The sequence below is a fragment of the Cetorhinus maximus genome, chromosome 3 (genome assembly GCF_964194155.1).
Source record: "Cetorhinus maximus chromosome 3, sCetMax3.hap1.1, whole genome shotgun sequence".
NCBI lineage: Eukaryota > Metazoa > Chordata > Chondrichthyes > Lamniformes > Cetorhinidae > Cetorhinus > Cetorhinus maximus.
In genome coordinates, this window is record NC_135881.1 from 124,162,392 (window position 1) to 124,176,406 (window position 14,015).

General features: G+C 46.5%; 1 protein-coding gene across 3 annotated transcripts in view; it reads left to right on the forward strand.

Annotated features, from left to right (window-relative positions):
• The window catches only part of stk31 (serine/threonine kinase 31), a 130,384-nt gene that overhangs the window by 41,286 nt on the left and 75,083 nt on the right, over nucleotides 1-14,015 (forward strand). For all 3 annotated transcript variants that reach the window (XM_078538899.1, XM_078538900.1, XM_078538901.1), the window contains exon 9: nucleotides 7,148-7,272. In XM_078538899.1, coding sequence (XP_078395025.1) covers nucleotides 7,148-7,272 — 125 coding nt within the window. The remainder of the gene's footprint in view (nucleotides 1-7,147; nucleotides 7,273-14,015) is intronic.

Below are 14,015 nucleotides of genomic sequence, written 5' to 3' on the forward strand. Positions count from 1 at the left end.
TCAGACGAACCAGAGTCTTGATTAATTACTCCTGGACAGCTGGTCTGGAGCGATGGTGTCCTGATGCCATCACCCCTTCCTCCTCCCAAGGCAAAAGTTCTAGTGGTAGGGGCTGCGCTCTCATGGAAGCCAGGTTGTGTAGAACACAGCAGACCACCAGGAATTCAACGACACACACTATCGAGTATAGTAGGACATCTCCCAAGTGGTCGAGGTTGTGGAACCGTTATTTTAGAGCACCCGTGGTTTGCTCCACGACATTTCAGCAAGACATGCTTACGTCTATTGTGGTTGGGTGGCAGAGGAGATTCATTATCCATGTGTGGAAAGGGTAACCCTCATAACTAAGCAGCCACCCCCTGGTTCACCATAGTAGTTTAAAAAATGACGCTAATAGCTGTCTGATGGAGGATAAAAGCATCATAGCTGCTGCCAGGATAATGGGCATCAGACAACATGGTGCACTCTTGCACACCAACTGTACATTAAGGGGGTAGTGTCTATGCCGTTCTAATTACATACGTACATACAAATTAGGAGCAGGATTAGGCCATTTGGCCCCTCAAGACTACTCCCTGTGGCTCGTCACAGCATGCTAGCCCGAAAATAGCCCATTTATGCTTACTCCCTGTTAGCTAAGGAATCCTCTATGGTAGTATGTTACCCCTGACACCATGAGCTCTTATTTTGCACAGTAACCTTTGATGTGGTACCTTGTCAGGTGCTTTCTGGAAATCTAATTTCAGCATGCCCACAGGTTCCCCTATATCCACATTGCTTGTTACTTCCAATAAATTAGTCAAACATGATTTCCTTTTCACAAAACCATGATGGCTCTGCCTGATTGCATTGAGATTTTCTAAGTCCCTGTTATAACCTCCTTAATAATAGATTCTAGCTTTTGCCCTATGATGGATGTTAAGCTAACTGGCCTTTCTTGCTTTGTGTCTCCCTCCTTGAATAGAGGACTCACATTCGCTATTTTCCAATCGGTTGGGACCTTTCCAGAACCTAGGGAATTTTGGAAAGTTAAAAGCAATGCATCTAATATTTCAGCAGCCACTTCTTTTAAGACCTGAGGATGAAGTCTATCAGAATCTGGAGACTTGTCAGCTTTTAGTTCGAATAATTTTCTCAATACCCTTTCCCTGTTGATTGTAATTGTTTTAACTTCCTCCCTCCCTTTCACCTCCTGATTCACGTTTATTTCTGGGACGCTATTGTACCCTCTGCAGTCAAGACAGACACAAAACATCTGTTCAATTGGTCTGCCGTTTCCTTATTTTCCATTTTTAATTCCCCAGGCACACACTCTAGTGGACCAACACTCACTTTACTTTTTTCCTTTTTAAATACCTGTAGAAACTCTTACCATCTGTTTTTATATTTCTAGTTAGCGTCGTCTTGTACTCTAATTTCTTCCTCTTTATTAATCTCTTAGTCAATCTTTTCTGTTCTTTATATTCTGCCCAATCCTTTGACCTGCCACTCAACTTGGTGTTATATGCTTTTTCTTTCAATTTGATGCTATCTTTAGCTTAGTTAGCCACAGATGGCGTGCCCTTCCCTTAGATTCTTTCTTTCTCACAGCTCACTGGAATGTATCTTTTCTGAGTATTCTAAAATATCTCCTTAAATGTCTGCCACTGCATCTCTGCTGAACTATCCCTTAACCTAACTCTCAAGTTCACTTCTGTCAGCTTTTATTTAATTCATTCAAGGGATGTGGAGTTCACTGGCTGGGCCAGCAATTATTGCTCATTCCTAGTGGCCATTGAGAAGTTGGTGGTGAGCTGCCTTCTTGAATTGCTGCAGTCCATGTGGTGTACGTATACCCACAGTACTGTTAAGAAGGACGTTCCAGGATTTTGACCCAGGGCAGTGAGAACGGTGATGTGTTTTACAATTCAGGTTGGTGAGTGACTTGGAGGGGAGCTTCCGGGTGGTGGTGTTTCCAGCTATCTGCTGCCCTTGTCCTTCTATATGGTAGTGGTTGTGGGTTTGGAAGGTGTTGATGAAAGAGCCTTGATCAATTCCTGCAGTGCATCTTGTAGATGGTACACACTGCTGCTACTGTGCGGCAGTGGTGAAGGGATTGAATGTTTGTGGTTGTGCCAATTAAGCGGACTGCTTTGTCTTGGATGATGTCAAGCTGCTTGAGTGTTGTGGGAGCTGCACTCATCCAGGCAAGTGGGGAGTATTCCATCACACTCCTGACTTGTGCCTTGTAGATGGTGGACAAGCTTTGAGGAGTCAGGAGGTGAGTTACTCATCGCAGGATTCCTAACCTCTGACCTGGACTTGTCACCAGAGTATTTATATGGCTAGTCCAGTTCAGTATCTGGTCAGTGGTAACCCCCAGGATGTTAGTAGGGCATTCAGTGATGGTAATGCCAATGAACATTGAGGGGCGATGTTTGGACTCTGTTGTTGGAGATGGTCATTGCCTGGCACTTGTGTGGTGCGAATGTTGCTTGCCACTTGTCAGCCCAAGCCTGGATATTGTCCTGATCTTGCTGAATTTGGACATGGACCGCTTCAGTATCTGAGGAATCTGGAATGGTGCTGAACAATGTGCAAACATCAGTGAACGTTCCTACTTCTGACCTTATGGAAGGAAGGTCGTTGATGAAGCAGCTGAAGATGGTTGGGCTGAGGACACTATCCTGGGGAACTCCTTGATGTCCTGGAACTGAGATGATTGACCTCCAACAACCACAACCATCTTCCTTTGTGCTCGGTATGACTCCAACCAAGAGTTTTCCCCTTGATTCCCCTTGACTCCAGTTTTGCTAGAGTTCCTTGATGTCACACTTGGTCAAATGCAGCCTTGATGTCAAGGGCAGCCAGTCTCACCTCACCTCTGGAGTTCAGCTCTTTTGTCCATGTTTGAACCAAGGCTGCACCGAGGTCAGGAACTGAGTGGCCCTGGTGGAACCCAAACTAGATGTCAGTGAGCAGGCTATCGCTAAGCAAGTGCTGCTTGATCGCACTGTTGATGACCCCTTCCATTACTTTACTGACTATCGAGAGTAGACTGATGGGGCTGTAATTGGCCAGGTTGCATTTGTCCAGCTTTTTGTGTACAGGACATACCTGGGCAATTTTTCACGTAGCCAGGTAGATGCCAGTGTTTTAGCTGTACTGGAACAGCTTCGCTTGGGGCATAGCAAGTTCTGGAGCACAAGTCTTCAGTACTATTGCCAGAATATTGTCAGGCCCCATAGCCTTTGCACTAACCAGTCCCTTTAGCCGTTACTTGATATCGCGTGGAGTGAATCGAATTGGCTGAAGACTGGCATCTGTGATGCTGGGGACCTCCGGAGGAGGCAGAGATGGATCATCTACTCGGCATTTCTGGCTGAAGATTGGAGCAGATGCTTCAGCCTTATCTTTTGCACCGGTATGCTAGGCTCCTCCATCATTGATGATGGGGATATTTGTGGAGCCTCCTCCCCCAATGAGTTGTTTAATTGTCCACAACCATTCACAACTGGATGTGGCGGACTGCAGAGCTTAGATCTGATCCGTTGGTTGTGGGATCACTTGCTGCTTCTGCTGTTTGGCACACAAGTAATCCTGTGTTATAGCTTCACCAGGTTGACACTTCATTTTTAGGTATGCCTGGTGCTGTTCCTGGCATGCCCCCCTGCACTCTTCATTGAACCAGGGTTGATCCCCTGGCTTGATGGTAATGGTAGAGTGGGGGATATGCCGGGCCATGAGGTTACAGATTGTGTTGGCATACAATTCTGCTGCTGCTGATGGCCCACAGCGCCTCATGGATGCCCATTCTTGAGTTGCTAGATCTGTTAGAAATCTATCCCATTTAGCACGGTGGTCATGCCACACAACACAATGGAGGGTATTCTCAATGTGAAGGCAGGACTTCGTCTCCACAATGACTGTGTGGTGGTCACTCCTACCGATACTGTCATGACAGATGAATCTGAAGCAGGTCAGGGATATTTTTCCCTCTTGTTGGTTTCTCACCATCTGCCGCAGACTCCAGTCTAACAGCTATGTCGTTTAGGACTCGGCCAGCTGGGTCAGTAGTGGTGCTACCAAGCCACTCTTGGTGATGGACATTGAAGTGCCCACCCAGAGTACATTCCACGCCCATGCCACCCTCAGTGCTTCCTCCAAGTGATGTTCAACATGGAGGAATACTGATTCTTCAGCTGAGGGAGGGTGGTATGTGGTAATCAGCAGGAGGTTTCCTTGCCCATGTTTAACCTGATGCCATGAGACTTCATGGGGTTTGGAGTTGATGCTGAGGACTCCCAGGGCAACTTACTCCCGACTGTATACCACTGTGCTGCTACCTCTGCTGGTCTGTCCTGCCGATGGCACAGGATGTACCCAGGGATGGTGATGGTGGCGTCTGGGACATTATCTGTAAGGTATGATCCCGTGAGGATGACCATGTCAGGCTGTTGCTTGACTAGTCTGTGAGAAGGCGCTCCCAATTTTGGCACTAGGCTCCAGATGTTATTAAGGAGAACTTTGCAATGTCGACGTGGCCGAGTTTGCCGTTATCGTTTCCCGTGCCTAGGTCGATGCTGGGTGGTCCAAGCTCTGTCTTCATGCCCTCATAATTGCACCTAGTTAAGTTGAAGACACTAGTCCTAGGTCCACACTGCTCTCCCTCAAACTGAATGTGAAATTGAATCATATTAAGATCACTGCTACCTAGGCACGCCTCCACTATGAAGTTACTAATTATCCAGTCTTATTGCACATTACCTGATCTAGTGTAGCCTGCTCTCTGGTTGGCTTTAGAATGTGCTGCTCTAGGAACTGTCCCGAAAACACTCTTCTAAACTCGTGATCTAGGCTACCTTTGCTAGCCTGATTTGTACAATCTATATGTAGATTGAGATCACCCATGATTATTGCTGTACCTTTGTCACATGCCCCTATTATTTCTTCCTGTATGGCCCGTCCTACAGTGTGGTTACTGTTAGGGGGCCTATAAACCACACTCATGAGTGACTTACCTTTACTATTGCTCATCTCTACTCAAACGGATTCAATGAGCAGGATTTTACTTGGGTGCAAAATCACAACGTCATTGCACGCACTCGTGATCTTTCAGTTGGCAGGTGCGCCCCCTGACAATTGAGGCCTATTAATGCCCTTAAGCAGGTAATTAATTAGCATTTTTTGCTGTCCGCTCAACCGTTTGGTTGGCGGGTGGGCAAATAGGCCAGGTGGCCTTTGCATTTTTTATGAAACCTCATCCATGGGCGGGATGAGGTTTTCAACAGCAAATAAAGAAGCGGAAAAATGTTTCCAACTTCATTTCAAACATGTCCCTCTCCATGTGACTGAGTCACATGTGGGGACATGTTTATATCACCTTTTAAATCTTTATTTTTGTCTCTCCAGTTCTTCAGTTCCGAGGCAGCTCTGTGCCCTCAGGGAGCTATCAGCGCGCGCGTGCGCAGACTTGTATGCTCGCCCTCCCCCCACCCCCAGCAGCGCTGAGCGTTGCTGCGCGCGCTTCACGCTGGCTGGCTGTTAATTGGCCAGCCAGCGTGAATTTGAGGTTGGGGCCTGATCATGGGCAGCGGACCTTTTCCCGGCTGATCCTGGGCCCACCGCCTGCCCTACACCTTGATCTCCAGAACTAAGGTAATTGCTGTCTCTTTACTAATGTCATCCTTAATTAACAGAACTACCCCTCCACCTTGTCCTAGCTTCCTGTTCTTTCTAAATGTCATGTACCCTTGAATGTTCAGTTTCCAGTCTTTATCATCTTGCAGCTATGCCTCTGTAATAGCTTTCAGATCATACATATTTATTTCTTGTTGCACTCTCAATTCATCTGTTCTGTTATGAATGGTACAATCATTTAGATATAGAGCCTTTAGTTCTGTCCTTTTACTATTTTTGTAACCTCTAGCCTTATCTGCTGCTGCACACTTAGGTTTGTACGTTCTGTTTCTCGCTGCCAAGCTCTGATCATCATTTTCTTTATTGCTACCCTCCTCTCTTACTTTTTCTTCCTTTAATTTATTACACCTTCCCAAACTTGATTCTCATCCCCACTATTTAGTTTAAACCTTGCTCTTCTGCACTAGTTATATGACTGGCCAGAACACTGGTCCCAGCACAGTTCAGGTGAAGGCCATCCTAATGGTGCAGCTCCCACTTTCCCCAGGACTGGTGCCAGTGCCTCATGAATTGAAACGCATTTTCCCACACCAATCTTTAAGACACGCATTTAACTCTAATCTTATTTACCCTACACCAATTTGCTCGTGGCTCAGGTAGTAAACCAGAGATTATTACTTTTGCTTTTCAATTTAGCCCTTCACTGCTCAGTATCCCTCAGGCAGAACTAGGAAAGAAGTTCTGCTATGCTGTAGATACGTGCATGGACCATGACCCACTGGATCTTCACCCCACACTGCAGGTTTCTCTCCAGCCCAGAGCAGATATCCCGAACCCTGGCACCAGGCAAGCAACACAGTACTTTGGACACTCGGTCTCGGCTGCAGAGAACAGTGTCTATCTGCTTGACTATAGTGTCCCCGACTACCACTACATTCCTGTTCGCACCCTCTGCTTGAATAGCTTCCTGTGCCATGGTCAGTTCGTTCATCCACCCTGCAACCTCCGCTTTCATCCGTACAGGTTGCAAGTAACTCGAAGCTGTTGGACAGTTGCAAAGGCTGAGGCTCCTCCACTTCTCGATCCACACGACCAGACTATAATTCCCAACATGCACCTCAGCCTATTAATAGCAGAATTTCTTTAATGAGTGGTCATAAGGCTTCTGCCCTAGAGCATTTCTGTTTTCGAAACTTGGCTTCCTACGTCATTTCTATCCCCTGATTTAAAAAAAAAAAAATTTTGTGGCTGGCAACAACTTTAGCCCTCTGTTCCAGCTGTGTCGTTGGTGTCAAACGGGTGTCAGGTATTTTCTTCTGGAGCTGAGGAAGACCGCTGTTACATATCAAATGGTAGCTGAGTCAGGACCAATGACAGGCTGATGGCTGCAGTTTGTGTATGGCTTGGAGATAAGAAGATACAAAATGAAAGTTTATTTAAAATTTGTTTTTGAATAGAGTCATATCATAGTTGTTAGAACAATAGTTGAACATGGTGAAAGTCATCATTATATGCGTTCTTGTTCTAGAAAATGGAAGAAGAATTAAAACAACATCAAGAAGCAGAATTTAAATTAGCAGATGAACTAAAACATGCTGTTGAAATGAAGCTCAAATGTTTGACGAGCAAGGTTGAAAAACTCAGACAGGTTAGGTAAGAGTTTACATTGCCTGCTTGCCAGGTATATATTAATTTTTATCAATGCCACCTGGAGTTTTGACATTTTAGAGACCATTGTGTGATAATATAGTTGGTTGGCAATGCCAAACACTCATGACTGAGAAGTTATTTAAAATTTCAATGCACATTCTTGCAAAGAAAATGTACTGAACATATGACTAGAATTTATGGAGTATCAATTTTGGAACTTTCTTGTGGTTCCAGACTTGAGGAAATATGTAACTTTTCTCATTTTAAGGTTGTTCACAAACCACACATAAAAAGCTATGTTGTGAATGGGGAGACCTGCTATACCTGAATTTTATTGGGAACGAGTCTAAGAATGTAGATCAGTCTGCTAGCACCTCTGCTGTCTTTCTGTTCTGTCGAGGCTTCCTGGGCACCAGGGGAGCAGGAAATTTGTTTGGCATAGTTGTACTGTGGCAAGATCAATAATTTGATGATACCCTGGCGTTGGAGTACAGGACAGAATTTTTGTTCTATGGTGCACTCCATTTTTTCTCCTTCTGCAATTTTTTTTCCCCCCAATAGTAAAAGTACAAATTAGGTTACAAGTACAAAATGCAGATAAACATAGAATTTACAAGACTCAAACAGGGCCAGCCCTTGCTGCTGTTTCCCCTCCACATGAACAAACATAAGCAAGTTACCTGCCATGTTTCATTATCCCTTTTTTCCTTCATCCACCTATCCAGTCTAATCTTAAAGGTTGACATGGATTTTACTTCAACCACTAACCTTCGAGGTGAATCCAAAGCCTCAGACTATAAAGATGTTTTTCTGGCTGTCTGTTCTAAATTTTTATTTATTTTATCTTTATGGACCTTTTATTCTAGACTCATGAATGACTGAAAACAGTCCGCTTCTAACAGACTTGCCCCATTCTTCATAATTTTAAATTAATCTATTGTACTCCCTATAATTAGTGCTGTTCTAATGTAAAAAAAAAGCCTCAATTTTTAAAGCCTTTTTGTATTTTTATATCCTTATACTGGACAGATTCCATATTGTACCTTCTCTGAAGCCTCAATATTCTTCATTTAGTATGAATCCCAAAATTTTACACAATACTTCAACTTAATGTTTTACATAGGCACAGCATTACCGCTTAACATTTATGTCCTGTATCTTGCGATGAGACCTAAAAGTCGATTGGTTTTCTTTAAAGACTTCTTCGATCTGAGGTGCTTCCTTTAATGCTCTGAGAATCTGCACTCTTTAATCCCTATGTTCTTTCATAGCACCAAGCTGACTTCCATTCAGAGTATACTTGCTGCTATTTTTAACCAAAATGCATCGTGTCACATACTCTTGCATCGAGTTATGCCTGTCGTCAGTTGTAAAATGCCCCAGTCCAAATAGTTCAGTTGACCCCCAAGATTCTAATTCCCTCTAACTTTCATTGTTAATCTCCCTGCGTCGGGGATAGATGGGAATGTGGAACACGAAACGCAAACAGATCAGCCATGATCTTACTGAATGGTGGAACAGGCTCAAGGGGCCAAATGGCCTACTTCTACTCCTATTTTGTATGTTCATATTTCACGCATCGAATATTTGTCAAGCATATGTGAAATTCATAATCCGATTATTTGCAAAGGTTCTGAGTCTGGCACTTTCCAGCCAACAAAGTAATTTTGTAATGTAGGGAAATGAGACAGGCAAATTGCAAATAGCAAGGTCCCACAATCACCAATGAAACAAATGGCTGGATATTCCACTTTAGTGCTGTGGCTGTGAAATAGATGTTGTCCAGGACACCCCTCCTGTTTTTCTTTGAATAGTACCATAGGATCTTTTACAGTTCTCTGAGTGGGCAACGAAGGCTAGATTTAATGGGCGGAATTTTCCGTGCCTGCTGGCACCGGGCGTGATAGATGGCGTGCGTGGACAGTATTGCGTTATCAGTTTCACGTCTGCGGGAAGGCAGGTCGCGATCTTCCGCTCAGCCCACCGATGGCGGGTCATGGTTTCCGCCAATGGTCGTCGAGGAGGTCATTGTAACACATCAGAGCATCATTTAAAGACCACCCTGCCAGGCTATTGGACCCCACCGGATCGTCCGTCCACATCGGCGGGAAAGCACATTGATGTGTTTCACAACAGCACACAGGTGGCGTGTACTTGGCAGTCTTCACATTGGGGGAACTGTTGCTGTTGTCGAGGTGTGTGGGGGGCAGAACCTCTGCCCTGGCGTTGGATCCCACGCACAAGAAATCAAAGTGGGGGGCAGGGTAGGTGAGGGAAGTGGCCACACAATAGGAACACCTGTATAAACTGACCATTCCTCTGCAACTGAGACAGTTCAGGCACAGCCACAGTGAAGCAGTTGGGACCCGGCTCCTGGCCTGCCCGTCCACATAAGCAATGTGGAGGCATCGAAATGCCACCAAGTGCTCCAGATCTTAGCCCCTACCCCCTCTGCCCCCTGACACGTGCGCACACCACGGCACAGACTGCGAGTCCGCGACCACTTTACTGGACCGCGGGGCAGTTGGACTGCACACGTTGTACAATCTCCTCAACAATGCTGGCCATGTAGCAGTCACTGCTGGAAGTGCTCATAGCCCTTTGCAATCTCAGCAACCCGGTTAGGAGCTGTCTTCCCCCATGTTGCAGGCTGACAGGGCTGCCATACAGTGCACTCATCTGTGGCCATCCGAGTGGTGGCCAGCACTCTCCGGGGAGTGTTAAGGGGCTGTCACACAGGGCCAGGAAAGGTGCTAAGTTCACCTATGTTAACCACGCCTGTCTCTCTTTCGTGCCACAGGAGGACCACATCAGGAGCATGGAGCCTGGTGACCTAGATATATGCCTGATGGCCTACAGGAGCGAAGAATACTGAGGAGAGAACGACTGAGGTCCCTGCAAAGGCAGGAGCAGAAACCTCTGGAAGAAGGGGTTGCTGGGGCTTCCTCATGCACTGCCCAGGAGCTACAGCGAGCTGTGGCTGGTCGGCGCCTAGCGACACCCAAGGTCTATAGACTCGACCATCCTGCAGATGACTGAGAACCAGTGATGCTGACGGTTGCACATGTCTAGGGACCTGGCCGCTCACATCTGCCACTTACTGCAGCACTTGGCGACATGGAGGGCATCCGCTGCCAGTGGCTGTGAAAGTGACTGCAACACTCAATTTCTATGCCAGTGTCTCCGTTTAGGGCTGCACAGGTGACCACCCACAAATGCATCTGTGAGGTCACGGAGGTCATCTTCTTGAGAGCACACAGGTTTGTGCATTTCGCCCAGGACCGGGACAGCCAGAATGCAAGGGCCATTGGATTCGCCCAGATCTCTGGATTCCCACAGGTGCAGGGTGCGATCGACTGCACCCATGTGGCGCTCAGGTCTCCGTCGCTGCACACAGTGGAGTACATCAACCGCAAGGGATTCCGCTCACTGAATGTGCAACTGGTATGTGACCACCAGAAACGCATCCTGCAGGTGCGCGCACGGTTTCCAGGGAGTGAGCACAACACTTACATTCTCGATCACAGATCCCTGGAGCCTTCCAGGGTCCTCAGAAGCTGCAGGGATGGCTTCTTGGGGACAAGTACTACTCGCAGAGGCCATGGCTGATGACACCCAAATGGCGGCCTCAGACAGCAGCAGAGCAATGGTATAATGAGGCTCATGCTGCAGCTCACAACTTGGTGGAGCAGACTATTGGGATGCTGAAGATGAGGTTCCTGTGCCTGGACCAAGGCCCCCATGGCGGCTGCCATTCTACCAGTGTTGATCTTGGTGTGTTGGCATGCTGGCATTATCATAAGATCATAAGATGTAGGAACAGAAGCAGGCCATTCGGCTCATAGTCTGAACTGCCATTCGTTGAGATCATGACTGATCTGATAATCCTCAACTCCACTTTCCTGCCTTTTCCCCATAACCCTTGATTCCCTTACTGATTAAAAATCTGTCTATTTCAGCCTTGAATATACTTAGTGACCCAGCCTCTACAGCCCTGTGCGGTAAAGAATTCCACAGATTGACTACCCTCGGAGAGAAGAAATTCCTCCTCCTCTCTGTTTTAAATGGGCGCCCCCTGGTCCTAGACCATCCCACAAGGGGAAACAACCTCGTGGCATCTGCCCTGTCAAGCCCCCTAAGAGTCTTACATGTTTCAATAAGGGCACCTCTCATCTTTCCAAATTCCAATGAGTACAAGCCCAACCTACTCAATCTCTCCTGCATAAGAAAGTCCCTCCATACCTGGGATCAACCTAATGAACCTTCTCTTGACTGCCTCCAATGCCAGTATATCTTCAGCCTGAAGGCGGACGGACTCCTCCATCGTGCCTTGCAATCTGAGGAGTGCAGCAGACACCCCTTCCTGGTCTTCTCGAACTTGCCTTTGCAGCTCCAGCAACTGTGACATAACAGAGTCCAGAGACTTGTCACCTGTCTTGGACTCAGCAAATTTCTGGGCTCCAGCAATCCTCGGAGTGCCAGACCCCTGGGAAGTCCCTGCCACTGTCTGCTGTGGTTCAGGTAGTGTGATGTGCTCACTAGATTGTAATCCCGTGTCGGTTCTAAAGCTAAGTCCCACTGAGGTGTGTGTCTCTGTGCTGGTGGAAGGTGTGGGTGAGTGCTGTGATGGAACTTCGAGGGGGATGTCTTCAGATTCCCCTTTGGAGGTTTTTTTGGGACTTGATTGGAGGCCCCGGATCATCGACTCTGTTGGTTGTTTGGCAGATGTGCCTTCGAAAGCAAGGAGAGACAATTCGTCTATGGCAATGGCCTGTGAATGAGAATACATCATTCACAGCATGGCTGTCTGATGGATGTTGCACTACTGGATTCTCACTTGGTAGAGCAGCGACAACCTAACCATCAGCACAGGACTGGTCCAGATCCTCGCCGGCCAGCTGGATGGCTCTATTTTCAAAGTCCGTGAGGACCTTGATTTCGGGCATTCCGCCACTGGTATGTGACCTCTCTCTCTTGTGTGCCAGTTTGCCCTGCTTGGATAGAGATGGAGAAAGTGTAAGCAGGACGCCTGCCAGGCCAGATGATCAATGTGCCTGGCCTGTGCAGGTGGGGAGTGGCCTCATGGATGGGCTGAGGACAATGAAGGCGTGTGTGAGTGTGAGTGAATGGCGATGTCCCTTGAACTGGCAGTGAGTGAGGACCCTGTGAATGTGTGCTGGGTTTGAGAGTGAGAGTTGAGAGTGATGAAAAGAGTGACTTACCCTGGCGAAATGGAGGAGATCATTCATCCTCCTGCGGCACTGGGTGGCTGTCCTCTTCTGAAGGGCGTTGGCGCTGCCACCGTCTCCTAAGTCAGATTAGTCATATTGCTGCCCATCCTGTGGCCAGAGCAGGGGGTAGAGCACATTCTGGCGGGTCTCCACGGCATCCAGCAATCACTCGGACTCGTCATTAAACCGAGAGGCTGCAATCTTTTTTCCTTTGTTGGCCATGTTTCCCGGGCAGCGGTGGTGAGCTGGTAGCAATGAGCTGGCGGCTGCCTTTTAAACATGGCGGCTGGTGTTTATTGCAATGGTGAAGTGATGGCGCGAGAGTCAATGAGAGCCTGCCCGCCATGGAAACAGCGTGTTTCTTGGGAATGCATAAATAATGTGGCGGGCTTGAGACAATATGGCATTAAAACCCACCATTGCCATCGGTGGATAGGACGCCATTTTGCCTGCGCGCTACAGCACTTTGGGCGGAATTTTCCCAAGTTTGCATTATGTCTTATCTGAAAGACACCACTTCCACCATTGCAGTACTGAACTAAAGTGTCAGCCTAGGTTAGCAGCTCAAGGCTCTGGATTGGGCCTTCAGCCCAAAACTTCTAGCTTGGTAGCAAGACTGTGACCACAGAAACAAAGCTGACACCTAAGTGGATAAACAAAATGAAAATCAGTGGGCATTTGACAATTGGTGCCTATTGGTTACCTTCTGTTAAACCTAGATTTTTTATTTGGCTAGGTCAAAAGTTGGGTGAGATTCCTAGTTAAGTGGCAGTAATCACTATGAACCGCTAAGAAGCACATGGGGATAGAAAAAGCTAAGTATAATAAATTGCTTGTAAATAGACTACAATATCTGATTTTTCTATTGAAAACAGAAACTGTTAGTTTAACACTTTTTATACAGTATTTTAAAAAATAGCCATATGAATTCTGACAGATCTTTTACAGATAATGTTCTCGTCATCAAAATTTGGTTGGTTGTGTGCTGAGTTTCTATGAACTATGAGTATAATGAATGGACAAGGTATATAAACCGTGAATACCCTTTTGGCACTGCATGGTGGTGCCCTTTTCATCTGCACTAGCCCAATGCATTAAGGTTGCTTTTAGAGTTTTGCTGGTGCTGATAGATATTTTTAGTGCCATGGCACAGACTGATGTTTCTCCTTAAGGAAATATTAGATACCACGAGAAAAATTAAATCTAGTGCTCTCCAGGGTTGCAAGGCATGGAATACAAAAAGAAGAACATTATGGTGAACATTTATGAAATACTGGTTTGGCCTCAATTGGAATATTATGTCCAATTCTGGGCACCATACTTTAATTTGATGGCTTTAGAAAGGGTGCAGAAAAGTTTTACGTTAAGGGACTTCCACTACAAGGGTGGATGGGCGAAACTGAGGTTGCTCTCATTGGAGAAGAGAAGGTTAGGAGGAGATTTGATAGAAGCGTACAAAATGATGAGGGGTCTGGACAGAGTAGATAGGGAGAGGGGTCAAGAACCTTGACCAAG